This window comes from Mus pahari, chromosome 2 (genome assembly GCF_900095145.1).
Source record: "Mus pahari chromosome 2, PAHARI_EIJ_v1.1, whole genome shotgun sequence".
NCBI classification, from domain to species: Eukaryota; Metazoa; Chordata; class Mammalia; order Rodentia; family Muridae; genus Mus; species Mus pahari.
The window spans coordinates 129,340,568-129,352,750 of NC_034591.1; the positions used below are offsets into that span (position 1 = coordinate 129,340,568).

At 45.5% G+C, this 12,183-nt stretch overlaps 3 protein-coding genes across 4 annotated transcripts in view; 2 read left to right on the top strand and 1 right to left on the bottom strand.

The window, feature by feature from the left end:
* Positions 1 to 2,984, top strand: part of Fancd2 (FA complementation group D2) — a 64,765-nt gene extending 61,781 nt beyond the window's left edge. Inside the window, exon 42 of the mRNA XM_021191243.1 lies at positions 1,854 to 2,984. Coding sequence (XP_021046902.1) covers positions 1,854 to 1,925 — 72 coding nt within the window. The 3' untranslated portion in view covers positions 1,926 to 2,984. The remainder of the gene's footprint in view (positions 1 to 1,853) is intronic.
* Fancd2os (FANCD2 opposite strand) lies at positions 2,734 to 7,038 on the bottom strand. 2 transcript variants are annotated; one of them, XM_021190308.1, is made up of 4 exons: positions 6,953 to 7,038; positions 4,605 to 4,703; positions 3,442 to 4,027; positions 2,734 to 3,320 (listed from the first exon to the last, which is right to left on the bottom strand). In XM_021190308.1, exon 3 carries the CDS (start codon positions 4,017 to 4,019, stop codon positions 3,483 to 3,485), a length of 537 nt encoding a protein of 178 aa, XP_021045967.1. In that variant the 5' UTR covers positions 4,020 to 4,027; positions 4,605 to 4,703; positions 6,953 to 7,038; the 3' UTR covers positions 2,734 to 3,320; positions 3,442 to 3,482. The 2 variants fall into 2 exon arrangements, with proteins under 2 accessions (XP_021045967.1, XP_021045968.1); XM_021190309.1 differs by lacking the exons at positions 2,734 to 3,320; positions 4,605 to 4,703; positions 6,953 to 7,038 and adding an exon at positions 6,808 to 6,876 and having other exon boundaries at positions 3,464 to 4,027.
* A 2,663-nt stretch (positions 7,039 to 9,701) lies between these two features.
* Brk1 (BRICK1 subunit of SCAR/WAVE actin nucleating complex) overlaps positions 9,702 to 12,183 on the top strand; it is an 11,889-nt gene continuing 9,407 nt past the window's right edge. Inside the window, exon 1 of the mRNA XM_021190861.2 lies at positions 9,702 to 9,860. Within this exon, the coding sequence (XP_021046520.1) occupies positions 9,743 to 9,860 (118 nt within the window). The 5' untranslated portion in view covers positions 9,702 to 9,742. The remainder of the gene's footprint in view (positions 9,861 to 12,183) is intronic.

The following is a 12,183-nucleotide window of genomic DNA, read 5'->3' on the forward strand; positions in this document are numbered from 1 at the left end:
CATCCGTAATGAGATCTGGCGCCCTCTTCTGGAGTGTCTGAAGACAGCTAAGACAGCTACAGTGTACTTACATATAATAAATAAATAAATAAATCTTAAGGAAAAAAAAAAGAATGAGTTAAACCATTTTAACTTTTGTTTGTCGGGCAGTCATGGCTGGCCTGGAACTGTGTAGATCAGAGTAGCTTTAAAATCCTAGAGACCTGCTTGCCTGTGCCTCCCAATGGCTGAGATTAAAGACATGAACTGCTATGCCAGGGCATTTCAGAGGGTGTGTCTGTCTGCCTGCCTGCCTGTCTGTGTGTCTTTGTGTACGTCTGTTTCTGGAATGATTATGAGTACTTTTGTACATGTTTTTCTATGCACTATGTGCATGCAGCAACTGTGGGTGCCAGAAGAGGGTTGTTAGACCCCCTGGGACTGGAATTAGAGTTGCAAGCCAGCATGTGGGTTCTGGGTGTTGAACCTATATCCTATGGAAGAATAGTCAGTGCTCTTAACAATGACCCATTTTTCCAGCCCCTCAACTTGTCTTAACATATAAAATAGAAACAGGAAAGCAGAAGCCTAGAGTCACGCTGCCAAAACAGAGAAATAAATAATATAGGTCCACCTTTTTTCTGTGCACGTACACTATTGCAGATTTAAAGTAAGCTAAAGAAAATGCGTGCATCAGGTTTTGCATTAGTTTTGCATACCAGGCAGTTTAGCTAGAAGCTGTGCACAGAAAGACTGTCTGTTATGAAGTCTGATTCTAAGGCTCTATTTTAGTCCTATAATGGACCTCTTCTGCTTGCTCTCATAGGATTCTGAGGTACTCAGTGTGCTATGCTTCCACTACATAATAATGTGTCCTAGTAGAGGAGCAGATCAGTTTCATGCTGGACTCCTGTTGGTATATGCCAGGACTTGTAATCCTTTGCTTCATACACACAACACATATGCATGTTGCCTGTTTATTCCTTTTATGTATGTATGCAGAATCTTGCTATGTAGCCAAGGCTGGCCTTGAACTCACAATCCTCCAGAGTTGTACCATATGAAGACTTGCTCTAAATATTAAATTGATAATGTGACTTTGTTTCTGTGGTGTATGCCCGAGGAACTGCTAGAGAGCTTTGGTTTATTTAAAGATCTTGCAGATTTGCTTCAGTTGTAAATAGTTCAGTATTAAAATTATCTTTGGAAAAAAAACAAAACAAAAACAAAAAACAAAAAAATATATTTGGAGCTGAATGTGGTGGCTTACACCTTTAATCACAGCGCTAGGGAAGTAGAGGCAGATGGATCTTGGTGGGTTCAAAACCAGACTGGCCTCCATAGCAAGTTGTGAGTTAGATAGGGTTACACAATGAGACCTTGTCTCAACAAACAAAAACCTTTCTCCCTGGCTTTGGGCTATAATTCATGTCAAGAACTATGGAGTATGGGGGAACTAAGTATGTATGGTGGCTTATGCCTGTAGTCCCAGCACGTGGGAGGCAGAGGCAGGTGATCTCCTGAGTATAAGGCCAGTCAAGAGCCACATGAGAGCCCATCTCAAAAAATCAGATTTGAAAAGGGGGCTAAGTATGGTAGGATGTGCCTGTAATCCCAGCCCTTTTAGGTGCTCGAAGGTGGAGGTAGAAAAAGCTCACAAACTCAAGGTCATTCCTGGCAACACAAGAGTAAGAGGCCTTGAGCTACGTGAGACCTTGTCTCAAAACAAAAAGAAAACAGGAGGGGGGCATCCACTTTAGCTTAGAACATTTTAAACTCTTCACTGCTTGTAAGAACAAAAATGGTACAGTGTACATCTGGAGAGCAGTGTTTCGAGAACTGGCCTAAAGTGCCTTTTTCTTCTTTTCCCTTAGGATGGGGAAGATGAAGCAAGTGATGGACAGAAGGACCAGGACAGTGATGAAAGTGACGACAGCTCCAGTTAGAGCCGAGCGACGTGGCTGCCCTGCTCACCTCTGGCAGACTCTCATCCATTTTCTCTTTGGGGTTTTTAAGTCTGGTGTCTGCCTTTCTAGCCAGAAGCATCCTGTTTGTTCATCAAGAAGGGGTGTTTATTTAATTCCCCAGTGGGTTTCACAGGTTGTCTAACCTCTAGGTCCCTGGCTCAGGAGTCCAGTGTAGCATCCATCGGTGGCTTGGATGAACATGGCTGGGCTGCAGTGCAGTGCAGATGCCCTAGCTGGGCCTTGGGGGTTTGAAACTAAAATTTAGGCTTATAATAGCTTTGTAAATAAATCTGTTTCAGAGTTTTGCCTCAACTACCTTTTTCCTCACTTTATTTATTTATGTCTCATTATTCAAGGATTAGATAAGATCGAGTTGAGGTTTGTGCAGTCATACTGATGCCCTAAAAGTGTGTTCCGTACTGTTATCTTCCTGGAGGAATGACTCAACCTTCTTACCAATGATCAATGTTTGGTTTGGTTTGTGTCAGGATTTCTTTACATAGCCCTGGCTGTTGTGGTGTATTAGATATGTTGACCAGGAGGGTCTTGAACATTACTTTTGAATTTTTAAACATTTGTTTTTGTACATATGTGTATGGGCATATATGTGCCATTGTGCATATGTGTAGGTCAGAGGACAGCTTATGGGAGTGAGCTCTCTCCTTCCACCATGTGGGTTCCAGGGTTCAAACTCCAGACGTTTACCTGCTCAGCCACCATACCAGCTCTCTTTTAAAATGTTTGATTATTAATATAAAAGGAAGGAAGACATCATCAAACATGTGCTGGCTTTGTATATATATATATATATTTCCACATTATTCTGAATTATGCCTATAATCTTTTTGTAATAATCATACAAAATAATTGTAGTTTATTAGAAATAGGACATCAGGAGCTAAAATAGGGGTTCTTCTGTCTCCTGCCGGGAGCCCAGCTTCAGAGATGCTGCCAGGCTCTTCCTCGCAGTGCCATTAAGATTATTTAATGTTTGTTAATATTTTTATTCATACTGGTATTAAAGTTATGTTTTGTTGGGTTGTTGGTGGTGGTTTTTTGTTTTTTGTTGTCCTTGTTCATCTTGGTTTGAGAAGGGGATGCTGTTTTTAAATTAGTCCTTAACCCATTTATAGATTTTTTTGACCCCTTCATCCTCTGGAACCCAGAGATCCATACCTGTCTTTTCTTGGCTTCTCTTTCTTCACCAGTTCATCATTGTCTTTGGCATTTAAGGTGTGCTCAACTACGCTGGCTTATTTCTGTGATAAGGTAATCATTATCACACGTGCACATCAAAGTTAGGTTAACTTTTAAACAGCCATTCAGCTGTAGAGTGGAAATGTTCCTCCTCGCTCAGTATCATTGGCCCTATTTCTGAAGAGAAAGGGAGAGGGGGATCTCCTGAATTGCCACAGCTTGACCTAAAGGCAAAATATCTGGTGTGATGTCAGTTTGATTTATGTGGATTAGGTCTGGGCAAGCTTTGGGTACATACCAGAGAGCTGGTGTGGAGCGCAGGGGTCCAATGGGGACCCTTTACTTGGAGTGCTGCAAGGCAAAGGTACACTTCTTGTAAGTCGCATACAGCAAGAGGATTGAGCGTAGCATCTGTTTGCACATTGTCACTGTCATTTGGATCTGAGGCTCCTTGAGTCCTGTAGGCCACTGGTGCTCCCTGCTGATTATTTTGCAGAAGGCTGACTTGTCTGAAACTCTGAAGGTTCCAGTCCACTTGGGTGGCTGGGCTGTGATGACCCTACCGAAAACAGAATCCACTCCACTGAGGCGGACTGGCTGGGGCTTCCTCACCGCCCCTTTCTTGTTACTCACGGCTCGGAGCTCTGATGTGTGACAGGGTAACTTGGGGCTCTCTCCAGGTTCCACAAGTGGTCTGTCTAGGACAAGTGTGACTTCTTGAAGGCACAACTGCACTTCAAGATCAGAGGGGGTATGGGGGAAGCAAGGAGAGGCCCTAAAAGGGTGTTTGGAGGAAGGAGTAGGTGTAGTGTGCCGCAGCCATTGGAAGCTCTCATCCAGTGGGGTCCATGGTGACCAGAGCTGGTAGCCTGCCATTGACAGTCCTAAAGGAAAGGAATCAGACATGGAATTTCCCTGCTATGCTCTCCAGGAGAGGAGAGGCATGGCTGTGCAAATTCACAGCTGGCTCATTACTGATAAACTTAGTGGTTCTTTCACAACAGATGCCAGTACCTGACGGGTCAGAAGGTCTATAAAGGGCAAGACACTGAGTTTGGCAACTGCTGTGCATACTAAAACTTCATTAAGCCTTTCCAAACCCCTGTAAGAAAATTATCCCATTCTACAGGTGATATGAATTGGTCTGAAATGGAGTATCTTAATCAATGTCTTGGGTGGGGGCTGGGGGGCAAAGGTGGCTGGACTTCATGATGAGACATTAGTTGAGGAGAAGAAAACCGCCCTTGTCTTACAAGTATCTGTAATTGGTACTTCGTCAGAGCTCTCAAAGTATAACCCTTGAACTAGCAGTTTTAAGGTCATTAAAGATTTGATAAAATTGCAAGCTCTTGGGGCCCCTTTTCAGACCTGAATTAGAAATGTGGGGTGGGGTCCAGAAGTTTGCACATACACAAATCCCCCAAAGATTCTGTTGCACCTTAAAGTTTGCAGACTACTTACAGTGTGACTTTTTAGTAACCTCCAGTTTACTATAGCTATGGAGACATCCAACCTAAAACAGTCCCTGAATTGTTGGCTTATGCCTACTATATTCTTAACCTGAAAAGTAAAGGTAGGAGGGTCTTTACAAGACTTTTACATAGTGAGCGCCAAGCCTGCCAGAACTGCATACATAGTGAGACCCAGCCCCCTAAACCCCACCCCCACCCCCAAGGAGAGCTGGAGCAACAGTTAAGAGTTCTTGTTACTGTTTCAGGGAACCTGAATTTGGTTCCCAGCTCCCATGTGGGGCATCTTACATCTGTCTATAACTACAGCTCCAGGCATCCAACAGGGGATTTTTGTCTTCTATCAGTACCTGAGCATATAGCTATATATATATGATAGGTCTCAGGCAGGCAGGGGATCTCTGAATTCAAGGACAGCCAGGGTTACATAAGGAGACCCTGTCCAAAACAAAACAGAACAAAATACCAAAGACTTAACAGCAGAAAACCCAACCCCCAAACAAAAATCTTACTGGGACAGTCTCTTGGCCCTAAAAGCGTTCTCATGGAAGAGAACTCTAGAACGCTGGGCAACTTACACAGCCCCGTGGAAGAGATACATCTCATAAGGGAGAGTTTGAGGGTAATCTTTAAAATCTGTTCACTTACTCCCCCATATAAAGGTATATATGTTTTTATATGTAAGATACCCACTAGATAATACCTTAAATTCTCCTTACATGTTGGAAGCATATTTTAACTCAGTATTTATCCGAGTAAAATTTTGATTTTTCTGACATTCTGCTTCCAAATTGACACGGTCTACTGAATTCAGGAGAAGCTGAGGTTTTTTTGTTTGTTTGTTTGTTTTAGCACCTTCCTCTTATGTGGAGGTCATTACAAGTGCCATTTCTACATAAGTTGTATGCTCTGATCCATCTCACCCCTCTGCCCCCACCAGGTATGTCTTTTTTTTTTTTTTTTTTCAGGTAAGTCTAAGTCTTTGTCCCCTCAACAGCAACACAGACTGTCCAGTAGTTACTGTCACCAAAAGGCTGACACCTCCACAGTGAGGTTCAGTACACACACACACACACACACACACACACACACACACACACACGTAACATTTCAAATGAAAGTGCCCTTTGACAATGATTAGGACTAAGTTAATTTGCTGATTTCCTCCAGCTGATAGTGTTTCTCAGTCTCTGCAGTTCTTTTGCAAGCTGCTATGTTCCATATATCTGGGCTGCCTTAGGGAGAGAAACTGACACGGAGTACAGCTGTCTATTCCAAATTGCTTATGAAAGGCATCCAGTGCTGGAGATCTTGAATTAACAGCATAGCCAATGCTGTCATCTCAGGACTTGAGAGGCTAAAGCGGGATTGCTGAGTTCAGTAACTGCCTGGGATGCATAGGGTAAGACCTTGTTTGAAAAAATAAAAACCTAGAGTGAGTGTCTGGTACCCCGCCATGGCAAAGTGGATGGGGAGTATTAATGCCTCTAAATATATTTTTAAATAATCCATTTATAGACTCATCTTTTTTGTTTGTTTGTTTTTGTTTTTTCGAGACAGGGTTTCTCTGTACAGCCCTGGCTGTCCTGGAACTCATTTTGTAGACCAGGCTGGCCTGGAACTCAGAAATCCGCCTGCCTCTGCCTCCTGAGTGCTGGGATTAAAGGCGGGCACCACCAGGTCAGGCTTTATAGACTCATCTTAAAAACAGCAAAAGTGGGGGGTGGTGAGATGGCTCAGCTGGTAAGAGCACCTGACTGCTCTTCCGAAGGTCCGGACTTCAAATCCCAGCAACCACATGGTGGCTCACAACCATCCGCAACGAGATCTGACTCCCTCTTCTGGAGTGTCTAATGACAGCTACAGTGTACTTACATATAATAAATAAATAATATTTCTTTAAAGAAAGAAAAAAAAAGGGGAAAAAAACAGCAAAAGGAAACAGCTTTTTCAGATGTCCAGCATAAACCAACAGGGATGGGAGGCCTTAGACTCCGGGTCTTCCCACCCCTTCACACAAGGTTTAAATATAAACCGTCCTAGTCCACAGCATCACAGGGAGGAGGAGTAGGGGGGGAACTAGGGATTCTATACAAAATGCTGTTTTATACCCACACGGAGAACACTTGGTTCCCCTATCCAAAAAGGCATCATTTTAATGGCGCCTTCCTTTTAAGGAATCTGGATTTCCCCACCTGGGAAAGGGGGCGGCAGCGCCAAAGTGCAGCTGAAGTCCTCGTGAACTGTGAAAAGACCCCGAGAGGCTGGAGTGTTTGGAGAACAGGCTTGTCTCCCTGGAAGTCCCTCCCCCGGAGCGGGAGCCACTTGGCGGGGGCTCACCTACTGAACTCCATGCGGATTGCGCGCTCCTGGGTAGCTGCCGCATCTTTTCTCCACTCGGCGCCTAGCAACCGCCTTTGTGACTCAGGATCCCAGAGGCAGGGGCTGGGCGGGGTGAGGGTGTGAGGTGGGGATGTGGCTAGAGGCGCCCTTCTGGAAGGCCTCTGATGCAGGACAGCTCCAGCCATGCCTTCAGTAACTCCCTACCCCTGCATTACACCTGTGTGCATTTGACAGAGGCATAGAGGACAACTCCCCTTCCCCCCATGTCAAAGGCTATGGTCAAGTTCCAAGACTTGTAGTTAGTGTTAACCTTTATTCATTATACCCTGGCTCAGGCTCCAGTGTTTGGGAAGGTTTTATTACTTCACTGGAAGGACTCCAGTGCAAGAAAAGAGAAGTATAAATGTTCACCTGTTAAGAAAAAGAAACAAGGGCTGGAGAAATGGTTCAGCGGTTAGGAGCACTGACTCCTCTTCCAGAAGTCCTGAGTTCAATTCCCAGCAACCACATGGTGGCTCACAACCATCTATAATGGGATCTGATGCCCTCTTCTGGTGTGTCTGAAGACAGTACAATGTACTACAATGTGTAATAGGTAAATAAATCTTTAAAAAAGAAAAAGAAAAAAAAAAACTTCCCTTGACTTTCTGACTGAAAACTTACCTTCTTTAACTTCAAAAGCTCATTTTTAAGTTTCTGTTTGCCTGTGTGGGTTTATATGCAATATATCTGTGCAGGAGACCTTGGGCCCAGAAAGGACCATTAGAAACTGGGTCTTCTACAAGTACTCTTAACTGGTAAGCCATCTCTCCAGCCCCATAATTACTTCTGTCTTCTGTTAAACCTCAGGTTGCTTCTGTCTTGTGTCCAATGCTGAGACACGTGGTTTACCAAAGCTGTGAGCAGTGTTTTCATTATCATAGCATGAATGGCTGTGGAAGGCATGAGTTGCCCTCACTCCAGTAATTTCAGTCTCTTATAGTATGCAAGTATCTGGAGGGAGGATTGATGAACTACCAATGTACTGCTCTTTTTATTTATTTGTTTGTTTATTTATTTAGGTTTTTCGAGACAGGGTTTCTCTGTGTAGCCCTGGCTGTCCTGGAACTCACTCTGTAGACCAGGCTGGCCTCAAACTCAGAAATCTGCTTGCCTCTGCCTCCCAAGTGCTGGGATTAAAGGCGTGTGCCACCACCACCTGGTCTTCTTTTCTCTTTAAAGATTTATTTTGGGGCTGGTGAGATGGCTCAGTGGGTAAGAGCACCCGGCTGTTCTTCCAAAGGTCCAGAGTTTGAATCCCAGCAACCACATCTGTAACAAGATCTGAAAGGTCCAGAGTTTGAATCCCAGCAACCACATCTGTAACAAGATCTGACGCCCTCTTTTGGAGTGTCTGAAGATAGCTACAGTGTACTTACATATAATAAATAAATCTTAAAGATTTATTTTATGTGTATATGTATACTGTACACCATCTCTGTCTTCAGACACACCAGATGAGGGCATCAGATCCCATTACAGATGGTTGTGAGCCACCATGTGATTGCTGGGATTTGAACTCAGGACTCTGGAAGAGCAGTCAGTGCTCTTACCAGCTGAGCCATCTTGCCAGCCCTTTTTTTTTTTTTTTTTTTTTTTTTAAAAAAAAAAAAAAAAGAGGTATTTGTACTGTTGTGACAATCTGTACACAGTCCTCTGTGCAATCTGCCCAGATCTGGGGGACATGTTTTGGGAGGTATGATTTGCTATTAGTGCCACTGGGATCCAGCAAAGCCAGAGTCTCCTTACATTATCCAATTGCAGGGGAATACTTGAGCCAGTCTTCCTAGGAAGAAACACACACACACACACACACACACACACTGCACAATACACACATGCATGCACACTGCACAAACGATTAGGTGAAAAGGTTGGAGATTATTTTTGCAGTTCTTTATAGAAATTGCATGAGATTACACTGTGACTTACCATTTTGCCGGTCCATCATTGGGTATTAGCATTAAAAATGTACTTTGCTCATTTGGTAAATATGGAGATTCAGAGTTGGTGGGATTATTTGATCAATAGACATTTGCCACCGAGCCTGATGACCTGAGTTCGGTCCCACAAGATGGAAGGTAAAGAACCCATTCCTGTAACTTCCACCCGCGTGTTGTGCCACGTGAGCATTCACACACTCATAATACGAATAAAATAATTTTAACTTGGCAGTGGTGGCCCACACTTTTAATCTCAGCACTCTGGAGGGAAAGGCAGGCAGATCTCTGTGAGTTCGAGGCCAGGCTGGTCTACAGAGGGAGTACAAGGACAATCAAGACTACACAGAGAGACCCTGTCTCGAAAAACAAACAACAACAACAACAACAAATTTTAAAAGAAAACGAGAATGAACAGAGTTGTGACCCAAGCATGAAAAGCATTTTGAATAAACGGGATTCGTGGACTGTACCCATCACGGTTAACAAGGTGCAAAATAGCTTGGAGCAACCCTAGGCGGAGGTAGGAATGTGTGGGCGCCCCCTAACGACAAGATCTGCTAGTGGTCAGGGGTGCTTGCAGCCGGGGACAGGGTAGCTTTCAGTCTTCACATCGCGAGTGGAGGAATCTTGTTTTCCCCAGCGTGGGAGTCAAACTAGAGCGCAGGGAGTTAGAATGCGCACGCGCGCCGCTCTGCCAGCCCTTTCCTGGGGCTCGAACACCCGGGAGCGGGCTGGCGGCGCAGGCGCACTGGAGGCCTGTGGAGGTCGCAGCGCCTGCGCAGTCACTCTTCCTCAGGCGGCCGCCATGGCGGGACAAGAGGATCCGGTGCAGCGGGAGATTCACCAGGACTGGGCGAACCGGGAGTACATTGAGATCATCACCAGCAGCATCAAGAAAATCTCAGACTTTCTCAACTCTTTCGGTCAGCGGGCGAGCAGGGGAGGCCGGGAGGAGGGAATCCTGGGAGGCGGCCGGCGGCGGGGAGGAGAGGCGCGCCGCCCCGGCTACTCGCTTCCTCTTTGGCTGCCCGCCGGCCCCAGTGCCCTCACCCGGAGCCTCACTGGGCCGTTTCTGTGGGTCTACCCTGCCCATTGCCATGCCTCATTTGCGCTCGTCAGCACGCCCACTGCCCAGCCTCTTAGGCCCATCCATCATCCGCCCCGGTTTGCGCTGCGCTTCCTTGCCAGGCTCCACTTGGCAGGCAGTGCGCAGCCGTGTCGCGGTCGCGGTCGCGGTCGCTCTTACTGTTGAGAGACTCCTGATCGTTGTCCATCTCCTTCGGGAAGAAGTCCGAACCCCCTTGATGTCATGCCTTCTATTGCTCCCGTTTAACCATTCCCGGCAGGTTCATTCATCCCTGGCTCGATTTGGTGCTAGTGCTGATGGGATGGGGCCCGCTAGGGCCTTGGGAATGGCTTTTCTAGCCCTGTATCTCCTTCGTGGTAGGTGCTCTGGATGCTTCTGTCTGGTTCCTCGGATTTTAACAGGGCAGATGGTTTCAGCAGAGTCCACTTTTCCAAAAACTATTCCTAGGTGTGGCCGGCTGGTGACAGTCTTTATTTCTTTCTGCGTGCGTTCCTAGCCTTCTGGACTGAAAACCTGTCACAGACTCCTTATGGTCTCCGGAAGGGTTCCCTCAGGGACTTTCTTACACAATACAAGACGTGCAGATGGCATCCAGTGATCTTTTTCAACTAGAGTACTTTGATTCTACTAATTAGCAACTTTTAGCATCTTGGGGAGAAAGTGCTGTATTTTGAAAAAATTTAAAGTGAATCGATTATTTTCTAGCTAAAGACCCGATGAGACCTAAGTAGTATAATAGAAGGTGACAGAACAACAGCTTCAGTTTCGGGATGTAGTTCAGGGATTGGGCTCCTGAGTGGTAAGCACAAGACCCTGGTATCCCCCACTCCTTAGAAAGGAAAGAGTTTTCTCCCTCTTTTTCTCTCTCTCTTTTTTTGTGTTTTTGTTTTGTTTTTTGTTGGTTGGGTTTTTTTTGTTTGTTTGTTTGTGAGAAGAGAACAAGAAAGAAATTGGAAATGCATCATTAAGGGGCTGAGGATGCCCAGTCGGTAGAGTATTGGCCTAGCACCCACACATCATGCCTCTTATAGCATCACTCAGGATGCAGAGACAGGAGGACCAGGAGGAACTCAAAGTCATCTGCTTCATAGAGAGTTTGAGTCTAGGCTGGTAGAGCAAAGCAAACATCCGCAGGCATAACTGGTTCTTACACAGGTCTGCTGGCAGTGAGAAACATGGTAACTCTTCCCTGTTGTATGTGGTGGCTCATACCTGTACCCTTAGCACTGGAGAGATGAGGGCTGGAAGAGTGCTATGCATTTGAGGCCAGCCTGGTCCTCAAAACAGCCACAAAAATGAGCCATTTTCTAGGGCTCAAGAGATTGCTCAGCTGTTAAAAGCAGTTCCAAAGAGCCCAGGTACAAATCCCAGGACCCATGTTGCAGTTCACAACGGTCCATAACTCCTGTCCCAGGGGATATGACACAGACATACATGAAGGGAGACTATCAATGTAATAATAATAATAATAATCCATTTTCTGTATTCAGAGGAGTTCTTTCAGTCTGTTGGGATGGCTTGGCAGGTAAAGACCACCAACCTGAATATAGCCCTCAGGATCCACAAGGTGAAAGGAGAGAGCCAGCTTTCATGAGTTGTCTTCTGACCCCACAGTGGTACCATAGTACATACCCACATGCACCTTCGAATACAGCGTAAATAAGAGATTTTTTTTTTTTTTTTTTTTGGTTTTTCGAGACAGGGTTTCTCTGCATAGCCCTGGCTGTCCTGGGACTCACTTTGTAGACCAGGCCAGCCTCGAACTCAGAAATCCGCCTGCCTCTGCCTCCCGAGTGCTGGGATTAAAGGCGTGCACCACCACGCCTCTGTCCATCCATCCTCCATGTCCCCTACTCCATGTTGGCTTTGAGTCTTGTAAATTGGTACAGTTTTCCTTCCTCGACTTTTTTTTCCCCTTTCCCTCCTGAGATTGTTACTGTCTGTCACTCTATGCTGGCCTACAACTCTACAGATCAGGATGTCCTCTAGTTTATGATGGTTCTGCTTCCCAAGTGCTAGGATTAGAAGTGTAGCTTGCAGCACGCCTTTAATCCCAGCATTTGGGAGGCAGAGGCAGGTGGATTTCTGAGTTCGAGGCCAGCCTGGTCTACAGAGTGAGTTCCAGGACTGCCAGGGCTATACAGAGAAACCCTGTCTCG

Bases quoted from the DNA above. Each gene is read 5' to 3' on its own strand.
- Fancd2os (XM_021190308.1), bottom strand. From the start codon at position 4,019: ATGGCAGGCTACCAGCTCTGGTCACCATGGACCCCACTGGATGAGAGC.